The sequence below is a fragment of the Notechis scutatus genome, chromosome 4 (genome assembly GCF_049901735.1).
Source record: "Notechis scutatus isolate UNSWTSFEM ecotype Mainland chromosome 4, rNotScu1.2, whole genome shotgun sequence".
NCBI lineage: Eukaryota > Metazoa > Chordata > Lepidosauria > Squamata > Elapidae > Notechis > Notechis scutatus.
The window spans coordinates 70,166,944-70,179,056 of NC_142012.1; the positions used below are offsets into that span (position 1 = coordinate 70,166,944).

At 37.2% G+C, this 12,113-nt stretch overlaps 2 protein-coding genes across 3 annotated transcripts in view; one reads left to right on the forward strand and one right to left on the reverse strand.

The window, feature by feature from the left end:
* CC2D2A (coiled-coil and C2 domain containing 2A) overlaps positions 1-12,113 on the forward strand; it is a 1,114,036-nt gene that overhangs the window by 160,916 nt on the left and 941,007 nt on the right. The gene's annotated exons all lie outside the window — the stretch shown is intronic.
* The window catches only part of SLC2A9 (solute carrier family 2 member 9), a 62,885-nt gene that overhangs the window by 12,004 nt on the left and 38,768 nt on the right, over positions 1-12,113 (reverse strand). For both annotated transcript variants that reach the window (XM_026675859.2, XM_087963686.1), the window contains 3 exons: positions 5,482-5,592; positions 3,333-3,434; positions 1,950-2,025 (listed from right to left, as the gene is read on the reverse strand). In XM_026675859.2, the coding sequence (XP_026531644.1) occupies positions 1,950-2,025; positions 3,333-3,434; positions 5,482-5,592 (289 nt within the window). The remainder of the gene's footprint in view (positions 1-1,949; positions 2,026-3,332; positions 3,435-5,481; positions 5,593-12,113) is intronic.

Consider the following 12,113-nt stretch of genomic DNA (forward strand, 5'->3'; position numbering starts at 1 on the left):
GATAGATTTCGTGTCTGAGCATTCTCCCAGGTCTTTTTTTGGCCGAATTTGGCCATATTTTGACTTGAGTTTGGCCACAGAGCCAAGCTGCGATCTGGCAACCCTGAGCGCTGCTTATTGAGTTGGAGGTGGGGATGGAGGTAGGAATTGGGGGGAGAGGGGACGCCTTGGAAACCATGCAAGAACTTTTCTGCTTCCGATTACCCCCATGCTTACAAGTTGCAAAGGAAGCAGGAAGCGGCTGCCCAGCTCCGGAGCTCCACACCATTTTTTTTCAGAGGGAATCTGTCACTCGAGTATAAGCCGAGGGGTTTTTCAGCACAAAAAATGTGCTGAAAAACTCGGCTTATACTCGAGTATATACGGTAAATCACAACAGTAGCTGTTGCTTGTTGAAGCTGAATAGGGAAAATTATCCCATCAATAAAAACAGGATTAAACGCCACCAAGCACAGAATTAACCTTTAGACCAAAACTCAGAAAGGGTATGTAAACTCACGTTTGAATGTCAATCTTTCTAGCTAGCCAAGAAGCCTTGCTGAATGTCACTCATCTTAGTTCCCTGTCATTAAAAGCTTCTTTCTAACAGCTCTGCTTCATTATTCAATTATTTCTTCAAAGTGCTGATTGTCCAGGGAAGTATTTCCTCCCAACAGTAGTGTAAAAACCTTAAAACAACCCTTCCCCTTTAAGAAAGTCAAGCCCCAGAAGTTCTGGAGACAGGAAGTCTAGGCTGGCAAGAATGTAATAAGGGTGGAAAAAAACAAAAGGAGATTGCTTCTAACTACCGGTTCTCCAAACTGCTTAGAAAGTTAACAAAGGGTTCTATAGAACTGGACAGAATTGGTAGAATCCCACCCCTGATGCTACCACTTAATTTCCAGTAAAAGATATCTTTTCTCTAATTAACAGAGTCTAAGTGTTTCTTTCTTGGATTTTAAATGGAGCACCACCAATTAGATAAATGGCAGAAGCTACGGGAAACAAATTATAAATTAACAATATTGACAGAATATAAAGAAAACTTGTATAAGATGTTTCATAGATAGCACGTTGCACCAGCAAAACTGGCAAAGATGTTTAAAGACAAATCAGCTAAATGCTGGAAATGCGATCAGACACCTGGATCAAGTGGCAACTGGGCGACGAGGTCGGGGGCATGGCCAGCCAGAAGTTACTACTGGTTCGGTGGCCCACACCAAATTCTTCCTACTGGTTCACCCAATCCGGTGCGAACTGGATGAATACTACACTGGTTTGGTGACTGAGACACAAGATTGTTTGTGAGCCAGGTCAGATAGCTCGGAGCTTGGGTGTGGCTTAGCTTGTTCTGTGTATATAAGAGTTCGTTTGTCCTTACTCCTTGCTTCTAGTTTTAGTCCTTGCTTCTACTTCTTGTCCTTATACTTGCTACTTCTTCTACCACGTTGCAAGAGCTGCATGGGTATTGTATATGTGCATCATGTTTTATATTCTCTATTATTCTGTATTCTGTAAATAATGTAATAGATTTTAATTTATATATTTAGATTTATGATCATATAATATATGATTACAAGGGCAATGGGTACATCATTGCAAGATCTGAAGGACCAAGTGGATGACCAATCATCCTAGAGAAGATCTATGTGATTACTACAAGCGGATGTTCTCAAAAGTATATAATAGACTAATAATTAAAAATATATAGCATTTACATATAATGTTATACAGTATATTATTATTCTTAGATACATGTAACCTAATAACTATATCTTTCTCAACTGCCCCAATCTATTATTACCTGAAGAACTTAATGCTTTATACTATTAAGAGATTTTGTATTCCCTCTTTTACCGCTTACCCCACCCTAATCCAACTTTACAGGCCATAGTGTGAGCGATTTTTTTATATTAGAAAAACCATCACAACTCTTTCTGTCAGAGCATCTTAGAAAAGAGAGTCATTACCTGGTCCGATGCAAAATGAGGCGATGATTGCAAGAATGCAGACTACACTGAGATATCGAAGCCAGACTGCTTGATCCTGAAAAATACATGATAACATTAAAAATGATTTTTTTTAGTAAACTTATAGTAATTTATATGGTGTTTTTATTTTATGTTTTATTGTTTGTGTTTTATTCAAATTGTATCTTTTTATTATGCTTGATTTTAAACCAGCCAGAATAGGTATTGGGCAATTTTTTTAAAAAAATCGCAAATCAAAGAGATCCCCAGACTGCTTGTAGAAAGCAAAAACATTTGCAGAGTGATATGAAGGCCAGTTTGCTAATACTCTATCTTTGAAGTCTATATGCCAGCTAATACCTGCTTAGAATAATATACTCTAGTCATTTATATATCATGGGTAGCAAATAAATCCCAGCTTTATTACTCAGTTTAAGGGAACAATAACAGAAACACTCTCTACAGGCTGAGACTAATCAGTGGAAGACATCTGACAAGAGAGAGAGAGCAGGCCCTTGCTCTGTGTGGGGCAGTTTTCTAGTTTAGGGTCATACAAGCTCTGTCTCTTCCTGTCAAAATCAGCCAAGGTCATATCTAATCATAATCTCTGATTACCCAGAAATAAAACTGTGGATTGCTTAGCATTTCCATCAGGAATGGATTCGGCTGAACTCAAAGTTTTAATTCTACTTTCCCCCCTTGTTATTCAAGACTGATGGAAGTGCTCTGACATTCAAATGTCATAAGAATATGAAAAAAATCAGTCAATATTCATAAGCAAGAAGGGCAATTTACTAACACAGAACCTTTACATGTTTGTCAAGATCTGTATCATCAGGCCAAAGGGCTCTTGGGCAGACAGCTAGCAGAGCAGTCCCAGATCTTTGGAAAAGTGAAACAAACGTACATGCCTCAAAGTAATTTTCAGTACCTCCATAGCTGTGATCCTGAGAAGTATGCTTTAATCCTTGTAAAAGGAGATTTTATTTAAAACTGGAAATTAGAACTGATGAAGACATAATTTAAAACCATGGTTTGTCATAATGGTTCTGAAACATTTCCATATTTTTCAGTTTGCTACAAATAAAACTGGGAAGGTATTATTGCAAAAAATATAATGCAGATAGATAACAGGGGAGCACTTCATTGTTAGGGCTCAGTTTATTACACTACAAATCCTGTAAACTACAGTAATACTGTATTTTAATGTAAAGTTTGAATTTGCTTCTTAAATATAGTTCACAAAAGAAAATTAGTATTTGTCCTTATTATAATTCAAGGTTGCACAGAAAAGATCTACTATTTGTTGCATATAAGAAGGATTAAAAAGGACACTTGATTTCACATATTTAAAAGAAAATAGATCAATTAACATTTACAGACCTGTAGACTCATACACAAAGTAAGTATGATGAAGAAGAAAACCATCGAACCAAATCCTCCAATCAAAAGAGGTCTGCGTCCAACTCTTTCAATCAGTAAACCCTGAAAAAAAAAATGGCTACTTATATTACAGAATTGTGGATGGATTCACCCTAAGACCCTAATAGAACACAAGCATCCTTAAGCAATTCATTCAATTCACAGCACTAAGCTTTTTACAAGGCAAATCAAGAGTAATTGCCATACAAACTGAAAACTTAACTGCTCTTAAATCAATGTATAAACAGACTGCTATGAATTTTGGTCTTTATAGGACACTTTATGTTCTTACCTCAATGTCCTATTCTGCCCTTTTATTCCTCCTTTAGCAGAATCTGACTCATAAAGCTAGTAGGTTTATTATGCACTTGGTTCAAAATTAGAATTTTCTTTGAGCTTCTAATCATTTCAATTCAATGTATTAGAGTTCCAAATGCTTTGTATACACTTCCATATTCCAACCTCTATTATTCTATAATGCAGAACATATCACTAACTGCATACTACAGAGTGGGTGGGACATAATAGGGATTAATGGCTAATAAGATTGTGCAAAGCTTGATTTAGGATCAATTTGATCACATCTCTTTGAATCAAATCTGAATAACTCAATCAATGTGATGCATCAAATCTAACTGGATACATTATTCAGTAAATTACACTCTTCATGTTTCATCAAAATGAATCAAATTTGTGAATAAAACTGATTATTTGAATTCAGTCCAGCAAAGCTCAGATTCAAATGTACTAAATCAGATCAACATTTTATTAAATCTTGGCAACTTTTGCATGCTTGCAGTGCAGACCTGAATCAATATCAATTATTTTATTTCTATACTCTAAAAATAGATGGCATTTTTAAAATTTCTTTTTGTTCCTATACTCATGACCTCACATTCCATCTTCAGTTACATTATTACAATGTATTATTAGAATAACAATGTATTAGTAGCAACATATAAATATATTTTGTAAGGTACGCACTTAAGTAGATTTCAATATCTCATGGTGTTCAGTCAGAATGCTAAGGGCTTGAGTTGTCAGTGGCAACCTCTCTACATGCAAAGAAGTAAATGGCATTCTCGATATTCTACAAATGGCAGTTTCATATGAAGTATTATGCATATTTATTTCTCTTTTCCCAACCTTTCTGGCTCCACTGATCAGCAGTGGTAGTGGAGAGGGGGTGGGGATGGTTTTGGATGTGCGCCCACCACCTGTGCAAATGGAAACTCAACTGATCCCCTGCCAATGGACCGGCCCAGTTCCTAATGTGCTGCAGACCAATACTGGTCTGAGAATCAGGTTGGGGACCTCTGGTATAGGTAACAGTTTTATCTTACCCAAAGTTCAAGTGTAATCCCAAACATGTTTTTTTGGAAGTCCCAATATTCTTCAAAGAGCCATTCCAATTATTTCAACAAGAGACGAGATTAAAATGTACATTTCTATTAAAGCCAGGAGTTCTTACACACTTAACATTAGCTCTCTATATTTTAAATATAAATTAAATGTCATTAGTAACTTCCATCTATTTTTTTCATTAATGTGTTATGGAGTACATTTCTTCATGTCACTCATGATTCCAAAATAAATAAATAAATATTGATCTATTTAAAAAAAAGAACATCTAGTTTGTTACAAAACATCAGATACAATTTCAATTGCTTACCTGATTGTTTTCCCCTCAGATTTTGTGATGGTGAGCTATGTTATTCACTCTAAAGTGTTGTGAACATTTAATTTATTTTTTATTTTTTTATTTGATTTGATTTTTATCCTGCCTTTATTACTTTACAAGTAACTCAAGGCAGAAAAACATATATAATATGTTCTTCCTCCTCCTATTTTTTCTTACAGTGACAATCCTATGTGTTGAGTTGAGCTGAGAGAGAGTGACTGGTCCAAAGTCACCCAGGCAGCTTTTACACCTAAGGCAGGATCAGAACTCACAGGCCCCTGGTTTCTAGTGAAGATTTTTTTATAAGATTCAGTCCTTTTATTTCCTTATTGCCAGTTCAAAACTAAGATAGAAACTGAAAAACGTTTCAATCTAAATTATATACCCCTTATCCATTTCTATAAATTTTCCAATCCACCACACACTTACTGAAAAAAGAGCAGCCAAGATCTCCACAGCTCCTGTGCTTAAGGTAACATATGGTATCATTGCAGGACTCAGCCCAGCTCCCTTGAAAATGTCATTTGTGTAGAACCAAATCTGAAATAGAAGCCACCTTCCAGTTATCGGGTTTCAAAAAAAATATCATTTGGTCCTATCAAAGTCTAAGTTCTACACATAAACATACATTTAATGACAGTTTGGAAATTGTCAAAATAGTTCTCCATAACCTCCAGCCTACGGGCATCACAATATTGAAAACATTTGTATCTGGGTATATTGAAGATGATGTGAAATATTTACCAGGTGGCTTCAAAACACCACTAAAACGAATAGAAACAATGCTATTCACTTAGGCTTGAGTTTTTGTTTTTGTCCATTTTCCAGTGTCTGCACATTAATGTTTCCCACGAATCCCACCCCCAAAAAGACAGAAAAGGATCAGAATAGAAAGTGGTGAATGCTCCTCTTAACACATGATAAAGGACATTTTTGTGGGATGTGAGGGAGGAGTCCATCACCCTTTATATTTTTTAGCTGAACAACCAACAACCAAACAAAAAAGAGAAAAAAAAAGATAACATAGGGCTAAGTTGTAAGGTTCTTTGGTACCTCAGCTTTCAGCTCCTTGATGATGCCAGGACAAAAAACCCTTTCTGGACTTCCGGTTTGGCGTTGCTGCGATACAGTTGTGGGGAGCAGGGCTCCCCAAACCTAGGCCGAATTCTCCTCTCTCTGGGGTGGGGGCTTAAAGTGCTAAAGTCCCCTCATAGGGTTGACAAAGAAAGGAGGGATGCTTTTCAGATAACAGGCAGTGGCAACTTTCCTGCTTGATCCGAGGCTCACTCTCCTATCCAAACAACAAGGAAGGAGACGTGGCCATTATGGCCACTGGGAAGCTGGGACAACCAAAGAAAGAAATGTGCTGGAGCAGTGTTTGAACAGTGGACTGAAGCTGGGTGAGATGATCTTCAACTTCTTTACTCGGGATTAAACCCCATAGAAAAGAAACCCTGAAAAGGCAATTCTCCAAAATGTTTAAAGCTGCTAATAATTACTTAGAAGAAGACTACAGACCCAAAAGAAAATGAAACCTAAGAGAGGATATAATTTTCAAAATATAGAATGACTGGATTTGAACAATTTTATTGGCAACATCTTGAAAAGGCATTTTAAAAACACTGGAAATATTGGGCTGATTATTGGGGAAAAGTGAAAGAAAATTATTTGAAATCAGAATGCTATTTAATTGGGTGTCACATTGAAATTTTAGGTGATGATGCCATCTACTGGTGAAAGAAAGGAAATACACTATATAATACACTACAAATACACTACAAGACTGGAAAAGACCTTGGAATAATCTTTAACATTGAGTGGAGGTAAGCACATCTGAAAGACTGGTTTGTTTGTTTTTTGTTTTTTGTTTTGCTGTATACTGTTTGATACCTATTTATTCATGACTAAGGAGAGAAAATTGCTGAGCCTCTTGAAGATGGTTCACTTGGAACTATTACTGGAATCAAAGAGCTGGTTAGGTGGCTGATGATGACAAGGGAAAATCTGGAAGGAGTAAACTGACTGGTTGAGGACTATAAAGAATTATAAATATTATGTACTTTGAGAAATAACTCCGGGACTGTGTGAATAGATTTAAGGTTGGCTTTTTGATGTTACAGACAACCAAGAGTATGGGATTTTGATAGATTTGTGAACAATTTTTGAACTTATTAAAATAAGATAAAATATTTCAACAGGAAATAACAAGCATATTTCAAAAAGAAATGTCAACGATATTTCAAAGTATCTATGAAACTATAACAAAGAACCACAGGAAGATAAAGGAAGAAGGGAAAAACCAGACAGAACAACAAACAAACCCAAAAGATAAGGAGAAGGAAGAGATAACTAAAATGGATGAAACAGATCAAACTGACAATATATTTAGAGACTTAAAAACAGAATTGAATAAGCAAAAAGACATACTCAAAGTAAGGACAGGGAGACTTACAGGCATGGTAAAGATCTGGCAGCAAGAGGCAGAGGTAGAAGAGGGAACACTTAGGCCAAGAAAGAATGATACAGGGAGACATAAGAATTGATATATTAAAACAAATGAGGGATGATGGATAGAAATAGAATATCACCAATATAAGATACGTGCTATCAAGATTTCGAACAGAGGTAGGAATTAGAAAGAGGGAAAATATTGTTACCCTATGTACACTCCTATATAATGTTTTAAAATTAGTATGTAGAGGGAAGGATCAGAAGCTGAAATATGATTGTATTATATACCCTTAAATAACATTATTGAGGTTGCCATGGTTATTAGCATTGAGTAATACAATATAACATCGAATAACTACATGATGAGGAATTATATACAAAGTAAATATTATGTCAATAATTTTAATTGCATATTTATAATATTATGATAATGATGTGAGTATGACTAATGTGATTAATATAATTAAAATGGACAAGAGATGAAGGATAGAAATAGAATACTTATTAACATAAGATTGGTGTTATCGATAGAAATCAGAAAGGGGAAAATACTACAATGAATATTGTTATATAATATGTTAAAATCAGCTGGTAGATGAAAGGATAAGAAGTTGAAAGATGACTGTATTCTGTATAATGTTATTAGAAAGATGTGAGTACGATTAATGTAAGGCGATCAAAATTGTTTATATTATTATTATTATTATTATTATTATTATTATTATTATTATTATTATTATTATTATTATTAATTAATACCAGAAGCCACATGTTCATGTATTTAATACTTATATACATTTAAAAATTTAAAAAACCTTAATTAAATCAAAGAAACCCATTCTGGATTTCAATCAAATTTCACTCGTTCATTTCGTTCACTTTCACTGCATTTGCCACAAGCCCTGACTGGGGATTGACTTTCTAGGGAAGGGAGGGGAAGGGAAGGGGAAGGAGAAAAGAAAGGAAGAAGGGAAGGGCTTCAAAAACAATTTGGAAAAAATATTTTGGAACTGAGGGAAGCATGAGCCAAGTACCTCTTTAAAATCTCTTTGTAGCTTTCTCCATGGACCTGGAGGGGGGGGGAGCACAACTGCTTTAAGGAATCACATTAGAAGTATAACTACTTCGAACTGCCCTGTGTTCATGTCCAGTTTATGAAGCAAATCTTTTGAATGGCTGTTTGTTTGTTTGTTTGTTTGCTGCCTATCTCATATCCAACGACTCTGGGCAGCTTAGAGCATAAAACATTAGCGCAGAAAAGACATTAAAACCAAGTCATAGCAGATAAAATAATTGACAATTACAAACCATTAAAACCAGATGGGAAAGGTGGGAGACAGACACACAAAGGGTGAGGAAGTGCAATGAGCAATGGTGCCACAACAGTTAGAATGCAGTATGGCAGCTAACTCACTGCTGACTGCCAGGAGTTCGATTTTGACATCCTTCATTATCCTCCAGCAATGCTCTAGGCATCAAAACCCACAACTTCTCCATGAACCACAGGAAGAATCAGGAATGATGGGCGAAGAGAAACTGCATAGAAGTCACCTCTGTCCAAAGCCCTGGAGGCCGATTGGTTTCAGGCTGTAACCAAGGCTTCAACAGTGGTGTGTTCCAGACCCCTGGCTCATTTCTAGTTCAAGCCCCCTCAGTTCCCTCTGAAACCAAATTGGGTCCCTCATTTGCTAGGGATGAACCATACAAATAGGCCTAGCCTCCCTGCAGAGGGGGTGAGGTGGGGGGTGGACAGCTACAGAGAATCTCAGGGACACCAGGGCATGATCTGACCATGACAAGGGAAATTACGTTAAATCTACCCTAGATCACGTTGCCATTGCTGCAACAAGAAAATCATATCTGACATGTGACCACTGTCCTGAGCCAGGTCTGATATGATCTGGGATAGGACCATGGCTATCGTGATCTCCTGAGTCGCTTCTGAGGACATACCCAGGGATGCCAGGTTGAAGTCATGCAGAACTATAAGTCTGGGAAACTCCGATGGCCTCTGGCAGCTCAGGCAGGGATGTTGCCACACAGCAAGGAGGCTGGTATACTAGCAACAGTCCCAATTGATCTCATAAGCCCAGCTGCAGAAACGGGGTCTCACAGGTCCATGAGGAGCAACATCCCTAAAGGTCAAAAGAGACTCTTGGATGATCACTGCCACCCCACCTCCCCTGCTCTGGGTCTCAGCTGGTGCCAAACCCTAAACCCATCTCTGTGAGGAGAACCTCCTCCCCTTCCTGAGTTAGCCAGGTCTTGGTAATGCATGCCAAGTTAACTTACTCCTCCTCAAAAAGATCTTAAATAAGAGAATACTGACCAATCTGGCATTCACCAGCAGATATTGACCAATCTGGCATTCACCAGCAGCCGCCAAATCTCAGGTTCTCTGCTCAGGTTCTGCTGTCAAGAACTAGAAATGAGCCAGGGGTCTGGAACACACCACTGATACTATACAATCAGGGGCATCTTCCCATGTAATGGAAGACTCCTATAGCACCCCCCTACTCATACATTGTCCTGCCCTACATCTCCCAAGAATATCACCCCTCTCCCTCCCCGGCCTCCCTTTTCCCAGAGTCAAGGGCTCTGCCATCCCCCTCCACCCATTCTCACAAAATGGAGGGGTAGAAGAGGGAAACCCCTGCAGCACTATAGAATTAGTAAAATAGAAAAATGTGGGTTAAACAACTTCACCACCAGATGGATTTGTAACTGGCTAACAAACCACAGTCAACATGTAGTCCTTAAACAAGAAGGCGGAGCCTCCTTGCTGACGGACCGTAGATTGCGACTCTCTGCAGCTATGGTCCGTGCTCTTTCGTTGGAGAGCCCCGATTATTACAATTAGGGGCTGAAGCTGCCTTGGAGGGGCGGGCGAGTAAGGGAAGCCGCAAGCCAGGTTGAGGGGAGCCACATTTCCCCCTGGGCTTGGTCTTTTACCCCGAAGACGACTGCAGCGGTGGTTTAAAATGGCCACCCCAAAGAGGAGGACTCAGCTGGATTAAGATTTGTGCAGGAGGAAGAAAGAGGTGGATAACATCTGAACCGGGACAACTGGGCAATACAACTAGACAAAAGTACCCCGGGATTAAGGTAACATGGAATTTTTAAGAAAAGAAAAGTGAGCGGCGAAATTACAAAGGGACAGGGGAAAAAAAGAAAATATTTTTGACAGCTAAGCGGGGCTTTGAACCAGGAAAGGAAGAAGCCAAAACTAAAGATTTAACTAAATTGGACTAAAATATTTTGGGAATAAACAGGCATAAAATGAAGCTGGATTTAAGATTGTCAAAAAATAATAATAATAAAGTTTACAAATTGGAGACTGGACTGTGCTGAAATATTGAGGTTCGAAAAACCCTAAATAAAAAAATAGGGGAAAAGGTGAAGACTTTGTATAATGGAGAGTGCCACCTTTTGTCAAAAACTTGAGCTCAAACAAAAGGAAACCATCCTGTTTCTGTATGAACTTGTGTGGATATAACATTAAAGAAATATTGGAACAAAGTAAGAATCTTAGAAAGTGAAAGCAGAACCAGAATAAAAAAAAAAGCAAGGAAAGACTGACTGTGGGATTGATTGGTGTTTTTGGTATAGACCCTGGGCTGGAATTACTGTGAACTTTAGAAAATTGAAAGAAGAAAGAAGGAAAGTAAAAGTGCTTGTTTTGTGGACTTTAACAATCATAAAATTTAAGAGTGTGTAATGATGATATCTCTTTGGGAATTAAAAATGGAACTTAAAAATATGAGAGAATTACTACAGGAAAGAGGCGAATCACTTTGCTCTGTGTTAGAAAAAATGGAAATGGCAATTGAAGAACAAGAAGAAAGAGTTAGGAGTTGACTCAAGGAGAAGACATTTTAAATAGACAATTAACACAAAGAACGCTACAAAGAAGTGGGGAAAGAAGGAAGGCTAAAAAGTTGAGATTTAAGACGGCAATCAAAAGGGGGAATACCTGTGAAGTCGGGAAAGGCAGAAAGACCCAGCAGAAAAGAGGAAAGGAAGATATTAAGAAAGAGAGGGATATAAACTGGAATGAGAAAAGATATGGGAAAAGAGGGAGAGGAGAAGCAGTAAGAAACAGGTGCATGAAATAAAGAAATACGGAAATAGTAAAAGTTTGAAAAGAAATTGTTTTTTCAGAGATAATGGTTGATAAATTAAAAGGGGGATTCTGCAGGGTGACAAGGGGTAATAAGAATATTTCTGCAATTAAAAATATTTAGAAAATAGGGTAATATAGATACTGATACTGATAACTCTTATTAAAAGTCAAGTGGGGAAAATATGCTGCCGAATCCAAATAAAAAGATGTAATGATTGTTATTGTAACTTCTTAAAAATAATGGTTTATTGGGAATCAAGATGAGGGAATAAAGGTATATTTTAATCATTGAGGTGTCACACTCAAAATAGTAAAAGGGGGGAAACCTATACTTTTTTTTTTTAGCGTTAAAATTTGTATTAATCTAGAATTTATAAAAAGAATGTGTAATGGAAAGGGAATATGAGACTAAAGAACCAACTAAATTAATAAATTAATATAGACTATTAAAAGCAAGGAGAGACATTGGTAACTTTATTATTATTAT